Source organism: Oncorhynchus mykiss, chromosome 28 (assembly GCF_013265735.2).
Source record: "Oncorhynchus mykiss isolate Arlee chromosome 28, USDA_OmykA_1.1, whole genome shotgun sequence".
Taxonomy (NCBI): domain Eukaryota; kingdom Metazoa; phylum Chordata; class Actinopteri; order Salmoniformes; family Salmonidae; genus Oncorhynchus; species Oncorhynchus mykiss.
In genome coordinates this window covers 13,799,512-13,821,825 of record NC_048592.1, presented here as the reverse complement: position 1 = coordinate 13,821,825, position 22,314 = coordinate 13,799,512, and the positions used below count along the sequence as shown (strand labels likewise).

At 43.2% G+C, this 22,314-nt stretch overlaps 1 protein-coding gene across 4 annotated transcripts; it reads right to left on the bottom strand.

Moving 5' to 3' along the window:
- Window positions 1-3,872: 3,872 nt before the first annotated feature.
- Window positions 3,873-21,588, bottom strand: rb1cc1 (RB1-inducible coiled-coil 1). Of its 4 annotated transcripts, none has more exons than XM_021589216.2 (23): window positions 21,209-21,588; window positions 19,826-19,958; window positions 19,560-19,686; window positions 19,193-19,363; window positions 18,778-18,980; window positions 17,993-18,398; window positions 17,591-17,761; window positions 17,232-17,416; window positions 16,863-17,049; window positions 16,585-16,666; window positions 16,406-16,470; window positions 16,195-16,298; window positions 15,087-15,219; window positions 13,049-14,973; window positions 11,175-11,367; window positions 9,070-9,178; window positions 8,350-8,665; window positions 7,684-7,738; window positions 7,545-7,592; window positions 5,641-5,699; window positions 5,374-5,501; window positions 4,985-5,073; window positions 3,873-4,805 (listed from the first exon to the last, which is right to left on the bottom strand). In XM_021589216.2, exons 2-23 carry the CDS (start codon window positions 19,894-19,896, stop codon window positions 4,728-4,730), a joined length of 4,905 nt encoding a protein of 1,634 aa, XP_021444891.2. In that variant the 5' UTR covers window positions 19,897-19,958; window positions 21,209-21,588; the 3' UTR covers window positions 3,873-4,727. The 4 variants fall into 4 exon arrangements, with proteins under 4 accessions (XP_021444891.2, XP_021444893.2, XP_021444892.2 ...); XM_021589218.2 differs by having other exon boundaries at window positions 4,985-5,055; XM_021589217.2 differs by lacking the exon at window positions 21,209-21,588 and adding an exon at window positions 20,766-20,900.
- Window positions 21,589-22,314: the final 726 nt, after the last annotated feature.

Genomic DNA, 22,314 nt, shown 5'->3' with positions numbered 1-22,314 from the left:
CCTGTTTGATGATCATTCTGTTTAAGGTGAAGTTCTCTGCTTGGTCTCTCCAGTCTCTGACAGCAGATGTATAACCTAATCTCTTTCCCTAACCCCATTCTTATATCATGAATAGGTGAAAATTTGATGGCATTAAGTCTATTTACTCCTTGGTTTGCAGTTTCAGCCTTCGCGATGCCACTGGTTCTTCTCCAACAGACCCTTCAGTTAGATGTTGAAAAAATAAGATTGCTATAATGCTTTCCCATTCATTTTCATTTACCCATTTTGAGTTCATGCATATATTTACTCAGTGAATAATACTTGTTTATTTGCTGCCCCTCTATCTAATTTATAGCGTCAAAGAGGCAAGAAAATCACATTCAACTTATGTATGATCTTGAAATAGAGAGATGAGTAACAAAGGTTAGAATCTAACAGTCTAAATATGACATTCATTGTGCGTGCTCTCTTTCACTTCATCTTTTTGATATGTCACTATAACTCTACAACATTAGAGTGTTTGAATTGCATCTGACGACACGTAACTAAAAGCCTGGAGGAAATAATTCTTCATATATGCCATTTCAAAGCAGGGGTAGTTGGTTATCCCTTGCATTTTACAGTTTGGAGTATCTTTGATGATTATTATTGTTCTTTCATACATGAGCAGTCAAGAGGAGATGCTTCTTTAATATCAACTTGTTGCGCTGATGGTATTAAAGAGACCAATTCAATATGACAAGCTGCTACTGTGTTATGCATAGGTAACATTCAGGGTATGATGCATCCAATCTCTAATATGACGTTTTAAAATGTTTTTTTCTTGTATGTTTTTGGAAAAACAGGTTGTACATTTACTGCAGTTGTATAGTATTACAAATAACTCTCAAAGTTCCTGCATTGCAGTCATTTTCTCTTTCTGTGGCCGACTAAATACTGTCTCCTTCCAGCCTTCAAATGCCTCTCCACATACAGAGAACAATCTGGTTTTCAGACAGACAACACTTTCTTCCCTGCTAGCTACTTTGAATTCCTCATTCGCCTTCAAACTAATTGTGAGTTGTTTAATATTTTGTATGGTATAGCTCTATTCTGATGCATTTGGAGCAGCACAAGGTCTATTGACTTGAATAACGGATTGGCCTATTTGGGGTAATAGTTTAGCTGATGAGTTGAGACACATTTGAGAGAGGTATCAGTCAAACTGATACTGATGGAACTAAACTGAACAAAAAACTAAACGCAACATGTAAAGTGTTGCTCCCATGTTTCATGAGCTGAAATAAAAGATCGCAGATTTTTTTCCCAAAAAACTAAATTATTATTTCTCTCAAATGTGTTTCCATCCCTGTTGTTGAGCATTTCTCCTTTGCCAAGATAATTCATCCACCTGACAGGTTTGGCATATCAAGAAGCTGATTGAACAGCATGATCATTACACAGGTGCACCTTGTGCCGGGGACAGTTAAAGGCCACTCTAAAATGTGCCGTTTTGTCACTCAACACAATGCCACGGATGTCTCAAGTTCTGAGGGAGCGTGCAATTGGCATGCCGACTGCAGGAATGTCCACCAGAGCTGTCGCCAGAGAATGTCGTTTGAAAGAATTTGGCAGTACGTCCCACCGGCCTCACAACCTCCACATCTGGCTCCTTCACCTGCGGGATTGTCTGAGACCAGCCACCCGGACAGCTGATGAAACTGTGGGCTTGCACACCCGAAGAATATCTGCATAAATTGTCAGAAGCCGTCCCGGGGAAGCACATCTGCGTGCTCGTCGACCTCACCAGGGTCTTGACCTGACTGCTGTTCAGCGTTGTAACCTACTTTAGTGCGCAAATGCTCACCTTTGATGGACACTGGCACGCTGTGATTCTACTGCACTGTTGGAGCTAAGAACACAAGCATTTCGCTACACCCGCAATAACATCTGCTAAACATGTGTATGTGACCAATTAGAAATGGCGCTGTGTAGGCGAGCGGTTTTCTGATCTCAACATTGTGAACAGAGTGCCCCAAGGTGGCGGTGGGGTTATGGTATGGGCAGGAATAAGCTACAGACAACACAATTGCATTTTAATCAATGGAAATTTGAATGCACAGAGATACCGTGACGAGAATCAAAGGCCAATTGTCGTGCCATTCATCCACCAGCATCATCTCAGGTTTCAGCATGATAATGCACAGCCCCATGTCGCAAGGATCTGTACACAATTCCTGGAAGCTGAAAACGGCCTAGTTCTTCCATGGCCTGCATACTCAGACATGTCACCCATTGAGCATGTTTGGGATGCTCTGGATCGACGTGTACGACAGCGTGTTCCAGTTCCCACCAATATCCAGCAACTTTGCAACAGACTTTGAAGAGGAGTGGGACAACATTCCACAGGCCACAACCAACAGCCTGACCAACTCTATGCGAAGGAGATGTGTCACACTGCATGAGGCAAATGGTGGTCACACCAGATACTGACTGATTTGTGATCCACAAGGCAATTTTTTAAAAAGGTATCTATAACCAACAGAGGCATATCTGTATTCCTAGTCATGTGAAATCCATAGATTAGGGCCTAATGGATTTATTTCAATTGACTGATTTCTTTATATGACCTGTAAAATCTTTGAAGTTGTTGCATGTTGCATTCATATTTTTGTTTTTGTTCAGTGTAGTTTGAGTACAATCCTAAACCGCTGACCGTTAACACGGCAATGCTAAAATCCAATTGTGCCTGATGAGAGCGACTCCCAGCAGCTCCATGCTCAGAGGGGGGTCGTAAACATTTACACTAAGAGCCTATCCAGTGCACATGGTTGGTGTGTGCCAGGCCACCTCGGTATCATCGAATTCTGTGTGTAGAGTCACATATTATCTCATTCAAGCCCGTCCTGATTTTTTTTTTGTAGGAATCACACCATCAATTTATGAAGAAGCCGTCCAAATGTGACAACAGGCTTATGCTTAATGGAGAAAATAGAGCTAAACATTGTTAAAACACCCCTAGACCCACATGGTTAGGGAGAGCTGCGATGCACCCTACTGTGATCTGGGAAAGTGATGTTGGTGTGCTTCCTTCTCCATGAGGGCCGCACCGTTCTTCCTGATTTGAAGCCTTTTTGAAGTCTGTTTCCTGCCATAGCATGCCAACACCACAACCACATTAGCTAATGCTTCCCACAAAAGGAAGAAATTCTAAATCAAATAAGAATGATTTCTTTATAGCTTGTGCGAACTTACATGGATTTCCAAACCAACGATTTCAGAAACAACTGCTATTATCAAAATGTTACACATTTTCTTTTGTCTATTTGTACATTTTCAATTGAGCATAATGGTTGGGGGGGGGGGGGGACTACACCATTCCATTAAAATAAATCAATAGCAATAATGAGCTTTTTTCTTTGGTCTCTTTACATTCAATGTTTTTGGTGTAGTACAATGAAAATCTCTAATTAAATGTTCTTAGATAGTGAGCATAGATATTGGCCTACTATATTTCTTAAGGAGCCAACAAGCCTGGTTTTTAAACAGGCAGGTGGTCACGGAGCGTATTGAATGACTTGATTGTCCTTGAACTACAGAAGCAGCATTTCCTCCTATGTCCTTAATTAACAGCATTCCAAAGGCAGGCTCGGCTCAGTGACATGATTTACATAAATTAGTGTCCACTGAAATCCCCATATGCAGGTCATTGAGGTATATTCGATATATGATACTCTCTCCAATGCTGCACTTCCGAGGTGTTGCTCATCATGTTAAATGAATGTCATATTTTTTATGAAACATCTTTTTAAACATCTGTCCTGTCTTTACATCTTATATGTGTATATTTTGTAATGGGCAAGTATGTCAGTTGTGTACCTGATATGTTGAAATAACTATGTGGAGTAAAGTTATTTGGGATCAATCCTTTATTGTTTCAAAACTCTAAATTATTTTACAATACAGTCCTTTATTGTTACTTCCGTGATTTGAATGATGGGTAAATGTACAATGTCATCCAATCATGAAACACAGTCAAACAAGTATTCCTTTCTACATATCAATATTCTATGATAGCGGGAAGTTTTGCGCTGTTAGTTTTCTCTGTATTTATTTTATTTAATAGCACAATTCCTTCCCTTTTGAATGAACAAAAAGCATTGTTTTTTGGAAAGTGCATCGTCAATGATTGCAATGATGACCGCTTGCGTCAGTCAGCCAAAATGTACATTTCAGTATTAACTCAGGGCCATACTGCGTCGTGAGTAACAAAACGGCATTGACTACACTTCCAACTACAACATTTATCTGGATAAGTAAAACCAAAGAAAATATATCAATATGCATGCCATGAACATTCATCCATAAACATTTACAATAAATGTATATTTTCATTTGAATTATATTGCTGATAATGATGAACTATTTTCCACAAAAGAGGACAAATGCTGATAATGAATGAGAACTAAATATATAAACATTCAAATAGTTTTTGTTCAAATTAACACACGGGTATTAATGCTTTCTGCCAGTGTTTAGGGCCATGCCCTAATAAAGAAATAGCATTTGGTCCACAACAACAAATACTCTAGTTTAAAAAGAAAGACGGGGTTGATGAGATGTTGAACTGAAGGCCAAAATAATACCATGATTATGATCTTTCTTTTCATTTTCAAGTTGATAAGAGATCTATAAATGATGTATGATGTGAGTGTTTAAAACTTTATGCAATATAAATATACATTTCAGCTCATAACTTGGCTGTACTATACTTTCTTGTTCCACGGAACAGCTTTCACCCTGTAGAACTTGGTGCCCAAAGGAACTTTGAACCGGTTTTGAGCCTAAGATGGGAAACATACACAACATACGTGCTCTTAGAAAGTCATCCTTTGATTGTTCATTATTTTATTTTAATTATTGATTATTTGACCTCCTTTAATGGCCATCTATATTCAAAAAAGCTACTGTGCTCTACTACTAGACTATTACAATTCATTACCTATATACTACTATACTTTACCTTTTTCGCCTGGCAATATTCTTTCTCCATAACTTTTCCGAGAACCCACGGCCGTCTTGAGGCTCCTGATGCTGAAGTAAACATAGGATCTGTCAGTGATCGACACAATAAAACCAATGCTCAGTACACAAACTTTGACACGGGTTACTCAAAATCACTTATCTGTCCAAGTTAATAAATTCAACAGTATTTACAGCTTGTGAAGAGACACCTGCTTGTTTTTGCACATAACTTGCTCTTCAAAACCACATTACACAATAACTTAGTATAATTGTCTATTATATACAACAAAAGTTCAATTGTAAATTTTTGTATATTATAACTTTATTCTATAATAACTTAATGCTTTTTAAGAATTGAGGCCTACAATTAAAAGGTGATTTTCTGACCTGGTTTGAGGTCCAGGGCCGTGAGGGACTCAGAGTGGAGGAAGTACAGGGTGGGACCCACGGTGAATAGCACATAGTTGTCATGCCTTTCATCGAGGATGATCAGAACCAAGTCGCCAACCTGGAAACTGAAACGGACACAGCGGTCAACTTTCACACAAAAATGGTGCTAGATTCTTACTTTGATTTGCTAGAGAAAACGTACAGCCACTGAGTCTATATACACTACACATCAGCACTTTTGTGTGTCAATCTTCGTATGCTTACTCTCGGATGGCAATTTTCTCAGAATGCCGTGACGACACCGAGGACATGCTTTGAGACATCTACAAAGAGAGAACGGTCATGGTTGTTAAGAGTGAGACGATAATCTTCTTGACACTGCTGGCCATGGATGCGTTCCTGGCCAAAATGTATACTGACTGATCTTTGCATAGCAGCCATCAATAGTACCGTATGTTGTGCGGCGTGAAATGTACTTGCTGGAACGGATACATTTTGGCATGCATTGTTATGCTTTTGTTTAGGTATGTGAGCAATAGTGCTGCAATATGTCAAACTGCCTGTATGATTGTTTTGATTCCCCTTTATCAGAAGGCTTTTGATAGAGGAAGTTACTGTTGCCGCTCAGAAAGCTCCTAGGTCTGCTGAACAGAGATTGAAGCATTGATGCTATTGCCATCTAGTGGTGGTGGGGTAAAATAGCTTGGGGTACACTGAAAGCCTGTGAAAATCTAAATGAATTATATCAGCCTATTCACCGAGTGTATAAAACATTAGGAACACCTTCCGAATACTGAGTTGCACCTCAGAACAGCCCTCAGAACAGCCTTGATTCGTCAGGGCATGGACTGTACAAGGTTTCGAAAGAGTTCCACAGGGATGCTAGGGACATGTTGACTCCAATGCTTCCCACAGTGTCAAGTTGGCTGGTAGTGGAGCTCTAATCCAAATAGCTTGTTCCATCTCCTCCCACAGATACACAACTGAATTGAGATCTGGTGACTAGGCGGGCCACTGCAGGAAGTCGAATTCACTTTCATGTTCGCAGAACCATTCCTGTACAATCCTAGCGTTATGGCATGGGGCATTATCCTGTTAAAAAATAAAACATTGGCAGCTCGATTCACTGCTGCCATGAAGGGATGCACATGATTAGCAACGATGTTCAGACTTCATGTGGCTTTCAAACTTTTATCAAGGGGCCCAATGTGTGCCATGAAATCACACCATCACACCCCCAACACCAGTCTGCAAAGTTGACACGCGGTATGACGGATGCATATACTCATGGTTTTCTCCATACCCTAGTCCTCACATCAGCATGAAACAGCAGGAACGGGGACTCGTCAGACCATGTCTTTTCAATTCTCCAGTGTCCAGTGTTTTTGTTCCTTGTTTTCGTTCAGCCCACTGCAAACGCAGTTTTTGGTTTTTTAGCTGAAAGAAGTGGAACTTTGTAAGGTCATCAGCTGCCATACCCCCATTCTTGTCAAGGCATGACAAGTTATGAATTATTTTATGGGTCTTTGTGCACCAATGTTGTACTGAACTGTCACTGGACTAACTGTAGCCAGTCTGTTGCTCCGCACAATTCGTGTCAGCCTCCTTTGTCCTCTTCCACCAATGACAGCTGGATGTCCTTTGGGTAGTGGACCATTCTTGATACACATGGGAACCTGTTGAGTGAAAAACCCAGCAGCGTTGCAGTTCTTGACACACTCAAACCGGTGCACCTTGCACCTACGACCATACCCCCTTCAAAGGCACTTAAATATTTTGTCTTGCCCATTCCCCCTCCGAATGGCACACAAACACAATCCATGTCTCAATTGTCTCAAGGCCTAAAAATCCTTCTTTAAAAATCAATCTCCTCTTCAACTACACTGATTGAAGTGGATTTAACAGGTGACCTCAATAAGGGTTCATAGCTTTCACCTGGATTCGCGTGGTCAGTCTGTCATGGAAAGAGCAGGTGTTCCTAATGTTTTATACACTCTGTGTATATCTAGAAGTAAACAATACACATGGTAACCAAGTGAAAAAACATGTTCATTTTGGGGGGGGGGGGGGGGGGGGGGGGCTAGAATGGCTGGCTTAAACAATCACATGATATTAAAATCAACATTTCCTCCTCCTCTAATCAGCCATCAAAGTCAACAAAAACCTACCAGTCTTTGACTGAGGCGCTTGTTTTCTTCTTCCTTCATGTGTAAAGTCTGAAATATGGCAGAAGGTGTTACAGCTCAAGTCAAATTCTACAACAATCCAACCCCAACTTCATCAGGTTCCATTTAGATGTCTACTCACCCTCTCAAGTAACAGTATCCGCTGTTTCTCCTCTGACATCATCAGGATGTTATCGCTGATAAAGAGACAAAGGGCCAATAATCAGACCAATTTGGCGACAGCTTTTAACACATTTGACAATCATTCAAACAAATAGTGGCTCTGGGAAAGAAGAAAAAAATTCATCAAGCATGAATATGAATTTAAAGTGTCTTTTGTTTGAGATGGCAATGATGATTGCTAGCCTGCATAACTGTTAGTTAACAGAAGGGAAAAAAAACAATATAACTTACATTTCCCAATCCTAGCCTCCCTCGCTCTCTGTTATTTGTCCTCACTTTGTCCATCCTTGTCTGGCCATCTCAAACAAGCACTTTCAACATCCTTTTTTAATCTTTTACACATTCAAACTGACAACATTCTTTGAAAGATGACAACTTATATTCATAATTTATCTTCATGATCCAATAAGGAGCACCTTCAAAGTCCTCACTGTCCTCAGTTCCACCAAATATGTCTCCATACTATACATATAGTATCTATATATATATGTTTAAACAATATTTTGCCGAAGTATATCTGTCAAAGCTTATTTCTATAAAACAACAGATTGATTGTGATGGGGGGGGGGGGGGGGTTCTTCTGAATCACTGTTTATTGAACTGTTTGTGTTTGGGGGATGCTTACTGCACAGTCACCATGCTGGCCTCCACAGCCGAGTCCACTCTGTCGTCCTCTCTGGTGGCAGCCACAGAGGCCAGTCTGTCTGGGTCAGGGAAGAGCTCCGAGGAGAAGGCTCCAGCCCCAACCTCAGTCCCAGGTCCAGGACATGCTCCAGATCCAAGTCTAGCCCCGGCTCCAGTGGGCTCTAGAGCTAAGGGGTTAGGGCTGTAGTAGGCAGAGGACACCAGGGCTGTGCTGCGCAGCCGGTTCAGATCCTCCTCCAACTGCTTCTTCTCCTGCATGACGATGGCACGGTCCTCAGACAGCATCTCTATCAGACCTGAAGACACAAAATGAACATATCAGGATACATTTTTTAATTTGACCTTTATTTAACTAGGCAAGTCAGGTAAGAACAAATTCTTATTTTCAATGACGGCCTAGGAACAGTGTGTTAACTGCCTTGTTCAGGGGCAGAACGATTTCTTACCTTGCCAGCTCGGGGATCCGATCTTGCAACCTTTCGGTTACTAGTCCAACGCTCAAACCACTAGGCTACCTGCCACCCCTAATGAATGAACTGCAGCACGGCTTACTTTCAATACAATCAACAAAATAACCTCTGAAAACAATAACAGCATAGAAAATGCTATCTAGTTCCAGCACATCCAGCCCATTAAGAGTTCAAAGGGCAGAAATCATTCTGTTCTCTCAGTGTCCTAGCTGTACGTGACTGTCGGGTACCTTTGTCCTTCTCCTGCTGCTGGGTAACCTTCCGCAGCTCCTCTGTGAGCTCACTGATGATCTGTTCCTTTTTCAGCTTCTCTCTCATCAGAACAGTGTTGAAGTTAGTCTGGGGGGGAGGGAGGAGGGGGACATGAAGGCTTTCAGACACCTAGGCAATAGAGCAGCAGTAAAACACAACGAGGCAGTCACAGAGGACAAAGAACTACCAGACAGGAGACAGGTGAGGCTGAGTGAGTCAATTGAGGGTTGAGCTCAGAACCACAGACGTCAATCAAGCCTGCTCGCTTTACCATAAGAGCTTAGGCTTGGAGGACCACTGGGTTTTAGGCTGGTAGCAAAACCTATGATAATGCCAATTTATAGAAAAACTAACATTGCGTAGTAAATGTTTATACACTGCTCAAAAAAATAAAAGGGAACACTTAAACAACATGTAACTCCAAGTCAATCACACTTCTGTGAAATCAAACTGTCCACTTAGGAAGCAACACTGATTGACCATAAATTTCACATGCTGTTGTGCAAATGGAAGACAACAGGTGGAAATGATAGGCAATTAGCAAGACACCCCCAATAAAGGAATGGTTCTGTAGGTGGTGACCACAGACCACTTCTCAGTTCCTATGTTTCCTGGCTGATGTTTTGGTCACTTTTGAATGCTGGCGGTGCTTTCACTCTAGTGGTAGCATGAGACGGAGTCTATAACCCACACAAGTGGCTCAGGTAGTGCAGCTCATCCAGGATGGCACATCAATGCGAGCTGTGGCAAGAAGGTTTGCTGTGTCTGTCAGCGTAGTGTCCAGAGCATGGAGGCGCTACCAGGAGACAGGCCAGTACATCAGGAGACGTGGAGGAGGCCGTAGGAGGGCAACAACCCACCAGCAGGTTTGGCGGTGGGTCAGTCATGGGGTGGGGTGACATTTCTTTGGGGGGCCGCACAGCCCTCCATGTGCTCGCCAGAGGTAGCCTGACTGCCATTAGGTACCGAGATGAGATCCTCAGACCCCTTGTGAGACCATAGGCTGGTGGGGTTGGCCCTGGGTTCCTCCTAATGCAAGACAATGCTAGACCTCATGTGGCTGGAGTGTGTCAGCAGTTCCTGTAAGAGGAAGGCATTGATGCTATGGACTGGCCCGCCCGTTCCTCAGACCTGAACCCAATTGAGCACATCTGGGACATATGTCTCGCTCCATCCGTACCACAGACTGTCAAGGAGTTGGCGGATGCTTTAGTCCAGGTCTGGGAGGAGATCCCTCAGGAGACCATCCGCCACCTCATCAGGAGCATGCCCAGGCGTTGTAAAGAGGTCATACAGGCACGTGGAGGCCACACACACTACTGAGCCTCATTTTGACTTGTTTTAAGGACATTACATCAAAGTTGGATCAGCCTGTAGTGTGGTTTTTCACTTTAATTTTGAGTGTGACTCCAAATCCAGACCTCCATGGGGTGATAAATTTGATTTTCATTGATCATTTGTGTGATTTTGTTGTCAGCACATTCAACTATGTAAAGAAAAAAGTATTTAATAAGAATATTTCATTCATTCAGATCTAGGATGTGTTATTTTAGTGTTCCCTTTATTTTTTTGAGCAGTGTATTTGTGGTGCAGTTTTCAATTTGAGAGGCAAAATATTGTGTTCTAACGAACAACGTGGTTTAACCTCATTCCTCCAAGAGGGTCACATAGCCAAGATGAGGTCATGAGAACACTGTGTGCTATAATTATGACACACAGTGCCTCACAGACCTGCTTTCATGTAGGGGCTGACTAAGGCTGCCTCATGGGCACATAGTGGTAGTAGTGAGGTAATGGAGTATTTTTAGCATTTCAGGTGTTGGTCACTTGTAGTCAGTTTGCTTGCAGTTGCCAGTGAATCAAAATTAGACCTCCTCAGAAGAACGGTAATGGGACAAATGCTAAAAAGCTCAAACACTTAGCTAAAAGCTATAAAATAAAATTTAGGAAAATGAACTACAGTACAAAGTATAGGAAGTACATTGCAGTGTATCACGATATGGTGCTGCTCCTAGATTCAGTGCCGGTCAATATCGACAGAAGAACCCTCTGAATAGGATGTGAGGACTATTCCAACACGGACCTGTTGTTCTGCGATGAGGGAGGTCTTGAGGTTCTGCATCTCCTCGTCCTTCCTCCTCTCCAGGAGCTCCAGCTGGGTGTGCAGGGAGGCCGTCTCCTGCTGCAGACGCTCCTGCAAGGCAGAGTCCAGGGAGAGAGGAGCTCCTGCTTCGGATCCCCGACCCTCTGTCTGCACCTTCGACAACCCCGCCTCTCTGTAGCGCACACACACACACAGAGATAGAAAGAGACATAAGTAACAGAGACAAGTCACACACCGTAGACATCAGGTAGGTCAACAGGTCAAATTAAATGCTCTTCACAAGTTAGTGTCGTGAGGAGTTCCTAGTGAGTTCTCGTCTCGGAACATAAAATGACAGGCACTGAGACCTTTAAATATCCGATAGCCTGCAAGCTTGACAAAGCATGCAGTACATGTTATGGTTCCCTTAAGTGTTCACCTCTGGGCCTTTTTCAGGATGTAAACCCTAAACACAGCTACGTAACGCAAGAAAATAGCTATTTTCAGTGTATACTAAAGCTAATTGAAGTCTACACGAGTTTGTGTAATCCTAACTCAGTCGGGGTCTGAACTTACTGTTGAGTTAGAATACACAAGGGAACATTTCTAAATTTGATTGTGTATCAGTTTTCCATCTTATGTTAGTCTCTAGCTAGGTCTCCATCCAATTGGCAACCAATTTTCAGGCAAATATTCTCGAATCTAGTGGGCAAAATCTAATTTGCAGCTGGGCTGGAATAATACATCATGGCCTCTCTCTTGCATTTCAAAGACGGCACTAAGATAATCCTTTGTATTATCTTCGACCAGATCTATTGTGTTATATTCTCCTACATTCATTTCACATTTCCACAAACTTCAAAGTGTTTCCTTTCAAATGGTATCAAGAATATGCACATCCTTGCTTCAGGGACTGAGTTACAAAATAACAAAAAGGGGGGGGGGGCGGATGCTAAAGAGGTTCAGTTTGAAGTACCGAATAAAAACCTAAAAGTTAAGTGTGTTTCCATCGCATTCTAAACTCTACCGGTTGTTTTGTCGCAAAAAAACGTTTGTGTTAAATAGCAAATGTGCCTACTCTGGTCGCAGGTGCTGTGCGGGTAGGCTCGTCTACGTGATGAATTTACTATGGATATTTTTATTTGACAAATGGCAGGCAAGCATCGATCATCATGTCATCAGAATAAGACCCTCGATCATTTTTGTTTTTTTTAAAGGAGCATCAAGTTCATCACCATACACTTTCACCACCCTGTGAAGTTCGTCATAACTTATTCCATCTGAAGCCTAATAAACTGCATTTCCCAAGTCGTAGTGGGAGGATCACACACCATATCATAGACCCTCCAAGTTGACCTCGAGATGATGGTTATTATGTCAATATTTGCACATAAAGGCTTTTCCACTGCCATTTCCCGCTTAATTAATTTGACAGACAAATAGATCCCACCATGTCCAACAAATAAATTATCTGTCGGCATTAGTCTAGCCAGCTATTTAAACTTGTAGTAATCATCGACCTCCATTGATTTGTTAGTCACTCTCACTCAGATATCCTATATAAAAAAAACTGTAAACCTTTCTCTCCACCCTATGGCAAAATGTGTAGAATTACTGGAAATTAGCTGTAAAACAGCACATTTTTCACTCCAGCGTATGGGAAAATTTGTAGAATTGACTGAAATTATCTATACAATTGCTAAATCATCTCTCTCAGCCCAATGGCAAAATGTGTAGAATTTCAGCAAACATGCAAAATTGTAGGGAATGAACTCTAAAACTAGTCATCTTGTTCATTACAAGGCTGATTAAATGTTTATTACAAATCACAGTTATTGGTTACCTGGTAACAGTGGTACATGAGTCTCTCTTACCTTTCTGAGGATTGTCTTTCCTGAAGCTCATTTTCAAGCTGTCTAATTTTGTCTAGAAGTCTTTTCTCCATCTCCTCCTTTTGTTGCTCAAAGTCTTTGAAGGCATCTGGTACTGCAGCCTTCAAGGACTCCTCTTTCTCCAAACGTTCCTGGGCTGCTTGGGTGTCCTGCTCTAATCTTTTGGTGAGCAGATCATTTTCTGTCTGCAAATCGCAGATCACAGTCCTCAAGTGTTGCTCCCGCTCCTCAAAACTCCTCTGCTGCACTTCCTTATCGTTGCGCAGTGCTGCCGTCTGCAGGTCGAGGTCTAGTTGGAGGTTCTGCAGCTGTTCTGCATGGCTCCTTCCTGCGTCCTGGGCCTGCTGCTGCAAGGCGGTCAGCTCGCTGCGGCGCTGGTTCCTCTCTTCCTCATGCCTGCCCACCAGCTCCGAGATGCACTGGTCTTTCTCCATGCGCATCAGCGTCCGGAGCTCGGCCAGGCCCTTCTCGTACTCTTCGTTCTTAGCATGCAGCTGCCCGTTGACCTGAACTAGCTGTTCGTTGAGGGACTGGGTCTCTGCCTCTACAGTAGCCTTCCTCACATTGGCTTCCTGCTGCCCCTGCTTGGCCTCCTCGTAGAGAAGCCTCACAACTTCCATCTCTGACTCCTTCAGGGCCAGCTCCACCTCCAGCTTGCAGCGTAGGTCAGCCAGCTCGGTTGCCCGGGCCTCCAGGTCCCTCAGCTGGCCGTCCCTCTCTGTCAGAGAGGCGGCGTGGCGGTCTGTGACCTCACTCAGCTTGACCCTGTTCACCGTTGCCAGGCACTCCATGGCCTCCTGGTTCTCCCGGGCTAGGGTGTCTAGCTGGGCCTGGTGCTGCTGCCTCATCCTCTCCTCCAGTTCCTGCAGGTGGACCTGCTCAGCCCCCTCCAGCTCCTGGCGGATCTTCTGCTGGCCGCGCTCGATCTCAATGTGGAGTGTCTCCAACTGGCTGTACAGGGAGTCTCTGGAGGCAGCCACAGTCAGCAACTCTTGGGCCTGATTGCTGATTTTCTGCTCCAGGACACTGAGGCTCTGAGTGTGTCCGCTCTCCGCCTCGGTCCAGCACTGCCTCTCAGCCTCGAGCTGGGTCAGCTCCTTCTCTTTGCGCTCCAGCAGCCCCTCCAGCTCCAGCATGGCCCGCTGCACGTCTTTCACGATGTTCCGGTTGACCCGGTTCTCCTCCGTCAGAGTCTGAAGTTGCTTCTCATGGTCCTGCTGCACAGAGAGGAGCTCGGCCTGGTGCTGCTCTCTCAGCTCCTCCTCCTCCCTCTTACGGATGGTGTCCACCATGTTGCGCACCTCAATGGTCATGCTCTTCAGGGCAAAGCCAAAGTCTCGCTGCTCCTTCAGCACCAGGCCTCTGAAGCGGTACAGGTCATCCTTGACGCTCCGCAAGTTGGCCTGGGACTCCTCGGCAGCAGAGCGGTACTTCTCGATGCTCAGATTCAGCGTAGCCACCTTGGAGTTTTCCCTCTCTAATGTGGTGGTGTCATGCATGCGCTTGCTGTCGATGGCGTTGATGACCGACGAGTACAGCGATTCCACCATCATCTCTGGGCTGGTGGGGTCGCTGATGGGGGTGGGCGAGTTTTCGATCACAAACTCGTTGACCGCCGACAAGAAGTCTGACTCGGGGCTCTCAGCCAGGGAGTCCAGGTCCAGGGAGCCGGCCTGCTGCAGGACGGGGTCCATGTTGGGGTGGCCAATTGTCTCAAAGTCAAAGGTTTGGGCATCGATGCTGTCTGGGGACAGGTCCTCCAGGGCAGTGGGGCCAGGGAGGGGCTGGCAGGGGGGCCCCGGGAGACTGAGAGAGGAGGGGGTCTTGGGGGAGGAAGTCCCTGGGGTGCTGTCGGACCGTGGGGTCACCGCAGCCGTGGATCTCTGAGCACTCTGGCTGCACGACCCCTGGAGGAACAGAAATAAGAAGGGGAGTGAGTGGAGAATATGCACTAAAGGGACAGTGTTTACTGTGCTTTTAGATAGCTGCCATTCCATATTCCACTGAAATGTGTCATTACCCTTTGTTCGCTGAGTAAATCGGTGATAGTTTGAGACATCTCATCCACACTTGCCGCTTGAGAAGCAAGGACCAACTGTTGAAGCATCTCCACATGCAGATGCAAAGGCTCAAAATCACACAGTGTTGGAACCCTGGGGGAAAGAAACATGGGACTAACTTTACTCCAATACGAAATGGACAGTCTCCCAGGGCTATTGCACTGAATGTTGCAACAGAGAATACAGCCAAGTGTTCACAAGTAAACTAATCATACAGGTAGTAGGCCTGTAACAAGTAGGGATGAACACTGGAAATGATTATATTACTCAAATAATATCCTGACATTTTTTCAGATATCTGGATAGTAGAAATTCGAGAAAAACGATTTTTGGGCTATTGACTCATAATGAAGCAAATGCATATGGCACCATGTCATCTTGTAACTGTACATCAAACGGTGATCATAAACGTTGACAATGTACACAACATGAGTTTTTGATATGGAAATGCCAAGTGCACATTTGGACTCTGTGTTTGGCTTGCTTGTATGACATCAAAGCAGTATTTACTATAATTCTCAATGTTTCATCTTTCAAAATACACAGTCCTCTTCATTTACAGCATTTCCAAACTCAAGACAACAAAACATTTGCTAAAGTTGCCCAATTAGCGGGAGGGATGGAGGCAACTTCTTGTCTCGCGAGGTGCTCAAGTTCAGAACGGCTGTCAGTCAAAGTCCATACATACAGATCTGTGAAGTGCAGAGCTCTGACGTCATGTGACGCATGTTACTGTACAGCCACTGAGTTCCAATTTAGGCGTTTATCAAAGCACAAATCTGCCATTTTCAATATGTATAGGGGTACGAGTGTAAAGGTTTAAAATAAGTTTATTTTATTAAATGTACAATTTAAAATGTCATGGTATATCCTTGTCGGTAAAAATGTCACACGGATTATTTCATCTAGACAAAGTTTTTCGATGTTATAATAGGCCTACAGTCGTTTTTCTCCAAAAAAAGAACACAGATTTGAATACCAACGACCGTTAGGATATTCAATTAACCGTGCCAAGTTACAAGACATGGTTATTTCTTTACTATGCACGTGAGGGAAACCACGGCCTACCTGAGGAAAGGCTGCACCTCTGTAGGACAACAGGTCTTTAAGTACTGCAGGTCACCAAGGGAAATATCGGGAAGCTCAAAGTCAAACTTTCTGGGCTTTCTTGTCTACACAATAAAAGAGACAACAAAAACAAGAGAGAAATGGGTTGGATTATAACATTTTAGAAATGAAATAGACGTTCATAGAACACGGTAAGTGACTGACTACTTACGCAAAATGAAGTGGGGGGCCATGAGTCAAGTCCTCTAAACAACCGATTTCGGAGAAAACATTTCCCTGCAAAGAGGATCACAAAGCTCAGCTGTTGGGTTTGAATGAATGGATGTTCATTTCAGAGGGGATACTCGTAAAAGAAAAATCACCAAATAGGACTTTTAAAATGGAACTTACTGAACAACTTGCCAAACGTTTCCCTTTTATACTTCTCGGTCTCATAGAGATGCTTTCCATCCTTCACGAGAGCACAGGCCCACTGAGAAGAGAGATAACAGAAGAGCACAATTTACACCGTTTTTCATCTAATTGTTTGAGTTCCTAGCATATCTGTAGGCCTGGCCGGAGGTTGAGGATCGTGTTACAGTAGGTCTGCAAGTAGGGACTGAAGAGAGACGTGGGCTGGCCTTGGGTTTTGAAAAGGGTTTGTGAGTGAGTCCTGTGCTCTGACTGACCTCCCTGTAGTGGCCGATGAAGAGCTTCCTGCGGACCACCTCCACCACGGCCAGGCAGTACATCTGAGGCACGGTGCTGAGGGCGTCCACCACCCGGACTCTCTCCATCAGCTCGGTCAGCAGCCTCAGCAGGGCCTGCAGCTTCTCCCCATCCTGGTCCGCATGCAGCATCACGTAGCAGCACCATCTACATTCACAATGGTTAGGGTCAGTGTTAGCTTGGCTTGCATATATAGAAAAGTAGCTTGCACATGACCACTTATGGTGAATTTATTGGAGTGATTTTGGTTTGCCGCATCGCTCAAAAGGAATAAAGATGCACCAAAAGAGACAGAAAAAATAAATGAGAAGAATTAACAGATGCCTTACTTGAGACGAACTTGTAGGTTGTTCGCCAGCTCCTGTTTGGCAGTGGTGCACTTCTGTTTGATGTCCAGCAGCTTCCTGTGGTTGGTCAGCATGATCATCAGCTGATTGGCGTGACTGAGACACAGGTCAGGCAGCACGGACGTATCCTTCAGGTTCTCAGCACGCTTCTGATTGGCCAGAAAGCCCTAACAGCCAACAGATAGACAAGTGACTTTAGTTTTATATTTTAATTCACAAGTTTTCAGCTGGATTGCATTATACAGTACATCATACAGTATGTGAATGAATAGGCACATTTTATACAGTGCGTTATTCACCATTGATATTACCTCATTTAGATCACGCCTTATTTTGCCTACCTGAGCAAGTTCCTTCTGTTCATTGACCAACTTTTTACAGCTCGCTATCATTTGGTCTAGAGCGTATAACCTGTCCTCAAGTCCTTTGATGGCTTTCATGTTCTGATTATCCAGTTTGGCAATCGTGTCTCGACATTCCGCTAAGAATGGTTGAATGACCCGTGGGTCGAGCTGAAATAGAAAGGACATTTACATTATGGTTCCATTTTGTCTGTGTTGCTTTGCATTTTACAACCAAGACACATCACTGAATAGACTCTCATAAATGAATTTACACCCAATGTTGATTCATTTAGTAGTCATGGCAAGACCACTCCACTGACAGAGACCAATTCAGCCACACAGAAACAAAGAGACAAACATAACAGAAAAAACAGACAGAAACATACAACAGCGACTCACCCTATTGATGGAGTCAAAGCATTTCCTCACGACTGATTCCACGTCATTGGGCCTGTCTTGAACATTTATCCAGTCCAGCAGTGTGACGTTGAAGGACAGGGGGCTGGCCCTCTCTGGAGAGTCTGCCTCTTGCAGGGCTGCCCTCAGCCCACTACTGTCCGTCATCTCACTGCTTTCCTGGGCTTCGGCGGTGTCGGGCGAGTCCCCCGCCCCCGGAGCAGAGAACGATGCAGGTAGCTTGGTGGGGGAGGGGCAGAGCACCGAGTCGGTGGACTTCTCCTCCTCGGTCTCGTCAGAGTAGTTGTTTGGAGTGGAGCAGGACTTCTCTATGCATTCTTTGTAGCTGTGGCGGGTCAGACACTCCAGCAGGGGGATATTGGCCATGACTGAAACTGCTGTCCCCAGTCTAAAAATGTACATGTCAAATGTCAGTTCACACCCATAGAATTTAGATCTTTGGATACAGGTCACATGTGGCACGGTCTTTTGATACAGATTAATTAAGGCAAGTGTGGCACAGCAGAGAGGGACATGGGAAACGTAATTAGCAGATGATTCCACACGTGCCAGTGTGGTACGCAACACACCTGCAAAAATCTCTAACCTTAAAAGGCACATTCTCTGTGAGAAATATGTATTTAACCTAAATAATTAATTGAAATTTAACCTATTGACTATACTGTCACAGCAGGACAATCCTTCCATATATTTGTTTCATTCATACCCCACCCACCCCTTTCAAATTGCATTGAACTTAATGTTTATGCAGGGGGGGGGTCACTTACTTTGTCAGTTTCAATTTGATATCCTCAAATTCTTGTTGATAATTAATGTACGCCGTGTCAAATTTCCACAGTAGCTTCTGATAAGACAGGGTGCAGTCATCCAGGTTTGCCATGATAGCAGCCCAACCTTGGTGTTGGAGGTGTTCATCATGAACCAGGCGTTCGCAGAAAGAGCAAAGTTTCTTGGCGACTTCAAACATTTCCTGGAGAAGCAAAAGAAAGGTACTCAGAAGTTAGAACACACTAGAAATTACAAAACAATCATAAGTTCCATTAGCTTTCCTTTCTCGAATACTGAGAAGATTACATTTTCATATCTGATTTTAATGTTGTAGCATGGTGAAACAAGGTACAGCAACATTGGTGGCTTATTTTGAGAAAGTAGTATCTGCACCAGAACAAACAAAACATTTACCACCGCAAGTTGTGTTCGCGAGGCAACGGTGTGAAAGACTGCTGGCATCATTAGTGACTCCTCCACCTTGAGCTCCATTTCATTCTCAATAGAGAAGGTGGTTTTAGGGATCGTCGGAGCCCGGTCACACAAAATCATCTCTTTGTTGAACAAGAATATGGGGTTGGTGTCCTGGGCAAAAAAAAAGCACAATTGTCAAGACACTTGAACTGAACACGTCTGGAATAAAAACGTTTTCTTTAATTCAACATCTTGCACAGGGGCTTCAGAAAACTGTCACCAAATTTTGTTTACGTCAAAACTAGCTCCTTTATGCAACATAATCGTAAAAAAAAAAAAACTATGATTCCAAATGGTGCAAACTTACAGTGCCGGCACTGTAGCTGCAGACTCTCCTCTCTGCAACCATACACTCCCCTCCATTGACAACCAGAACTTGATGCTGGGTTGCAATCTTGTATTTGACCTGGATGGCATGTTTGAGGTCCAACACTCTGCAAGACATGTAGGCCACATGATCAAATTCAGACAACTTTTTGATTTAAGCATACATTACATTTTCTGTTATGACTGAGATAAATTGAAAATGGATGTAGGTCATCCGAAATATATATTTTTTTAAATGGCTCTTACGTTTGGACAGCGAGCTCTGTGTCAAATGCCAGAGTGCTTCCATTGTTGACCTGGAACACATACAACTTCATGTCGAATCCTCCAGCGATCGTCACACTCCTTTATCTTGATCATTTAGTCATTCAACACCACCCTGTGTAAGACAAAAAAGGTCCAATAAGTATTGACTTTTGGTTGCGACTGTATACTATTCATTACTGGAAGCTACAAGGTCCACCAAATACACTTATTGACACATAAACTACATCATCTAACGTTAATTGGCCTGTATCACATAAGGCTTATCCAAAACATATACATGAAATACAAACAAAATACTTTACAAAAGACTTTGGAATACTTTGCCGTTTACCTCACTAACATGTAACTTCTAGCTACATGAGATTGCATACACGTGTTTTAGCAATGTATTTCGATATTTTCAAAGGTGAGAACTGAAAAGCAGCCACAGACGTGGGGCTTCTAGCCTAAACGTGTTACTTGAACGCGACCATATACGTTTTGCTAGTTGTAACATTAATATATAGACGTTGCTGCTTTGCCCAGCAAAATTTCTCAGGAGAAATGTTAATGGACATAGTCACTATATTATATAGGGAGTCAAGTGCTGTAGCTAACGTTACAGGCTGAGTCATGTTGGCTATTAAATTAGCTAGGTTAGGTAACAAGCTAGCAAAAGCTAACATCGGCGAACTAGCATTCTAAGTTGGCTATTCACGTTGTAAACAAGATAACGCCTGTCTCACCTTGAAACTTGGCTAGACACTATCACAAACAATGGCTAGTTGACAGCTAAATTAGATAACTTAATGGCATTCTGCTGTGGTTTGGTCGGCCCCAACACAACACACGTAAAAGTATTTGGGAAATACGCCCTGGGTCATTGAATGCGCTGTAGCAATCTAACGTTCGTTGGCTAGTTACCGAAAGTGGCAAGTACCTGCGGGGAAAGCTATGGCTCTCCGACGATCAGCTACGAGGCCTTGCTTGACACTGTCGGTGTCTAGAAAGCTTTAGTTCGTTAGTACTTTATGCGCTTGCGTAACTTAACAGACCATTAGCTAGCTAACGTTAGCTAGATGGACAAAGGAAAGACGACAAAGGGACATGCAAATATAACATACATTGATTACTATCGACATAACTAGCTGGTTAACGAATTAACTAATACATGTCTAGTTTAAATCATTTAGTTTCCTCTGACGGTTTTAATAGCTGGCTAGATTAACGCAGTTTCTCATCAACTTAGGTAACGTTAGCTAGGTTAGCTAACATTGGCTAACTAGCCATATCTTTCTTTTAAGTTTACACCCATGACAGTGAAGCGGTCGGTATGTAATTTTATATGACTGACATGTCTAGCAATGAGAAACCTATTCTTACCGTTGTTGTTTACTCCAATCCTTTCCCCCGCCTTGGCGAGCTAGCTGGCTAACTTGGTTTAGCTTGAATGGCATAGCGCTAGCTAGTTTTAGAAAACTAGCCGAAAATGTTGTTAGTTAGCTATGAGGTATGATTATCTAGTCTTTAATGTAGCTGACTCAATCTTAGTTTTTACGGTCGATTCATATTGCTATGTACACATTTTTATGGTTTCTCATTTCGCTTGTCACTGATCTATTTTCTTCGCCATGGGTTGTGTAACACCAGCTAATGTTTATTTCAAGTAGCTAGCAAGCTAACACCCTATTCTGCAGCTAGCTGTGTTTTGTTGTTGTGCTCATCGTCACTGCACAGCGAGGTGCATTCTGGGAGAAGAACAAGTAATGGCTGTGTTTTGGTGCAACATGAAAGGGGTGTGGTTTGTCCAATTGCAGTAGAGAAAGGCCCATAATAGTACAAAGGATACAATAGTATCTTATAATTTATTTATTTATTTATTAATTAACCCACCAAATTGATCATCCAACGACAAACATTTCTCTACACCCACAATAACATCTGCTAAATGTGTAGGTGACCAATACAATTGGATTTGATTTGAACACATGGCATTGAATGTAGAGAGAAATTGATTCACTCACTCTCTAATTCTACTTGAAACCAGACATCCATGCAACATTAGAATGCATGAAAAAAAAAATGCGTCACTGGAGTATACTTGCAATCAACATTTCAAGTAGTAAGGCATTGGCTTTCAGAATCAGAATTACCTTCATTCACCAATGGGCCTATGCACCAAGAATTTGACCTGGTGAAATGGTGCTGACTACAACAATTATAATTTACTGACAGAATATATAGACAAATAATTTTCACAGCACATACACATACTAAAAATACAGAAGAATCTGAAGAAGTGCACACAATTTAAAGAAATATAATAGATAAATTAACCCATCCTCTTCGCATGTGTGGCGTCGTGTGGGCGAGCGGTGTCAACGTTTGCTGATGTCAACGTTGTGAACAGAGGGCCCCATGGTGACGGGGGGGTTATGGTATGGGCAGGCATAAGCGTTGGACAACGAACACAATTGCATTTTATCGAT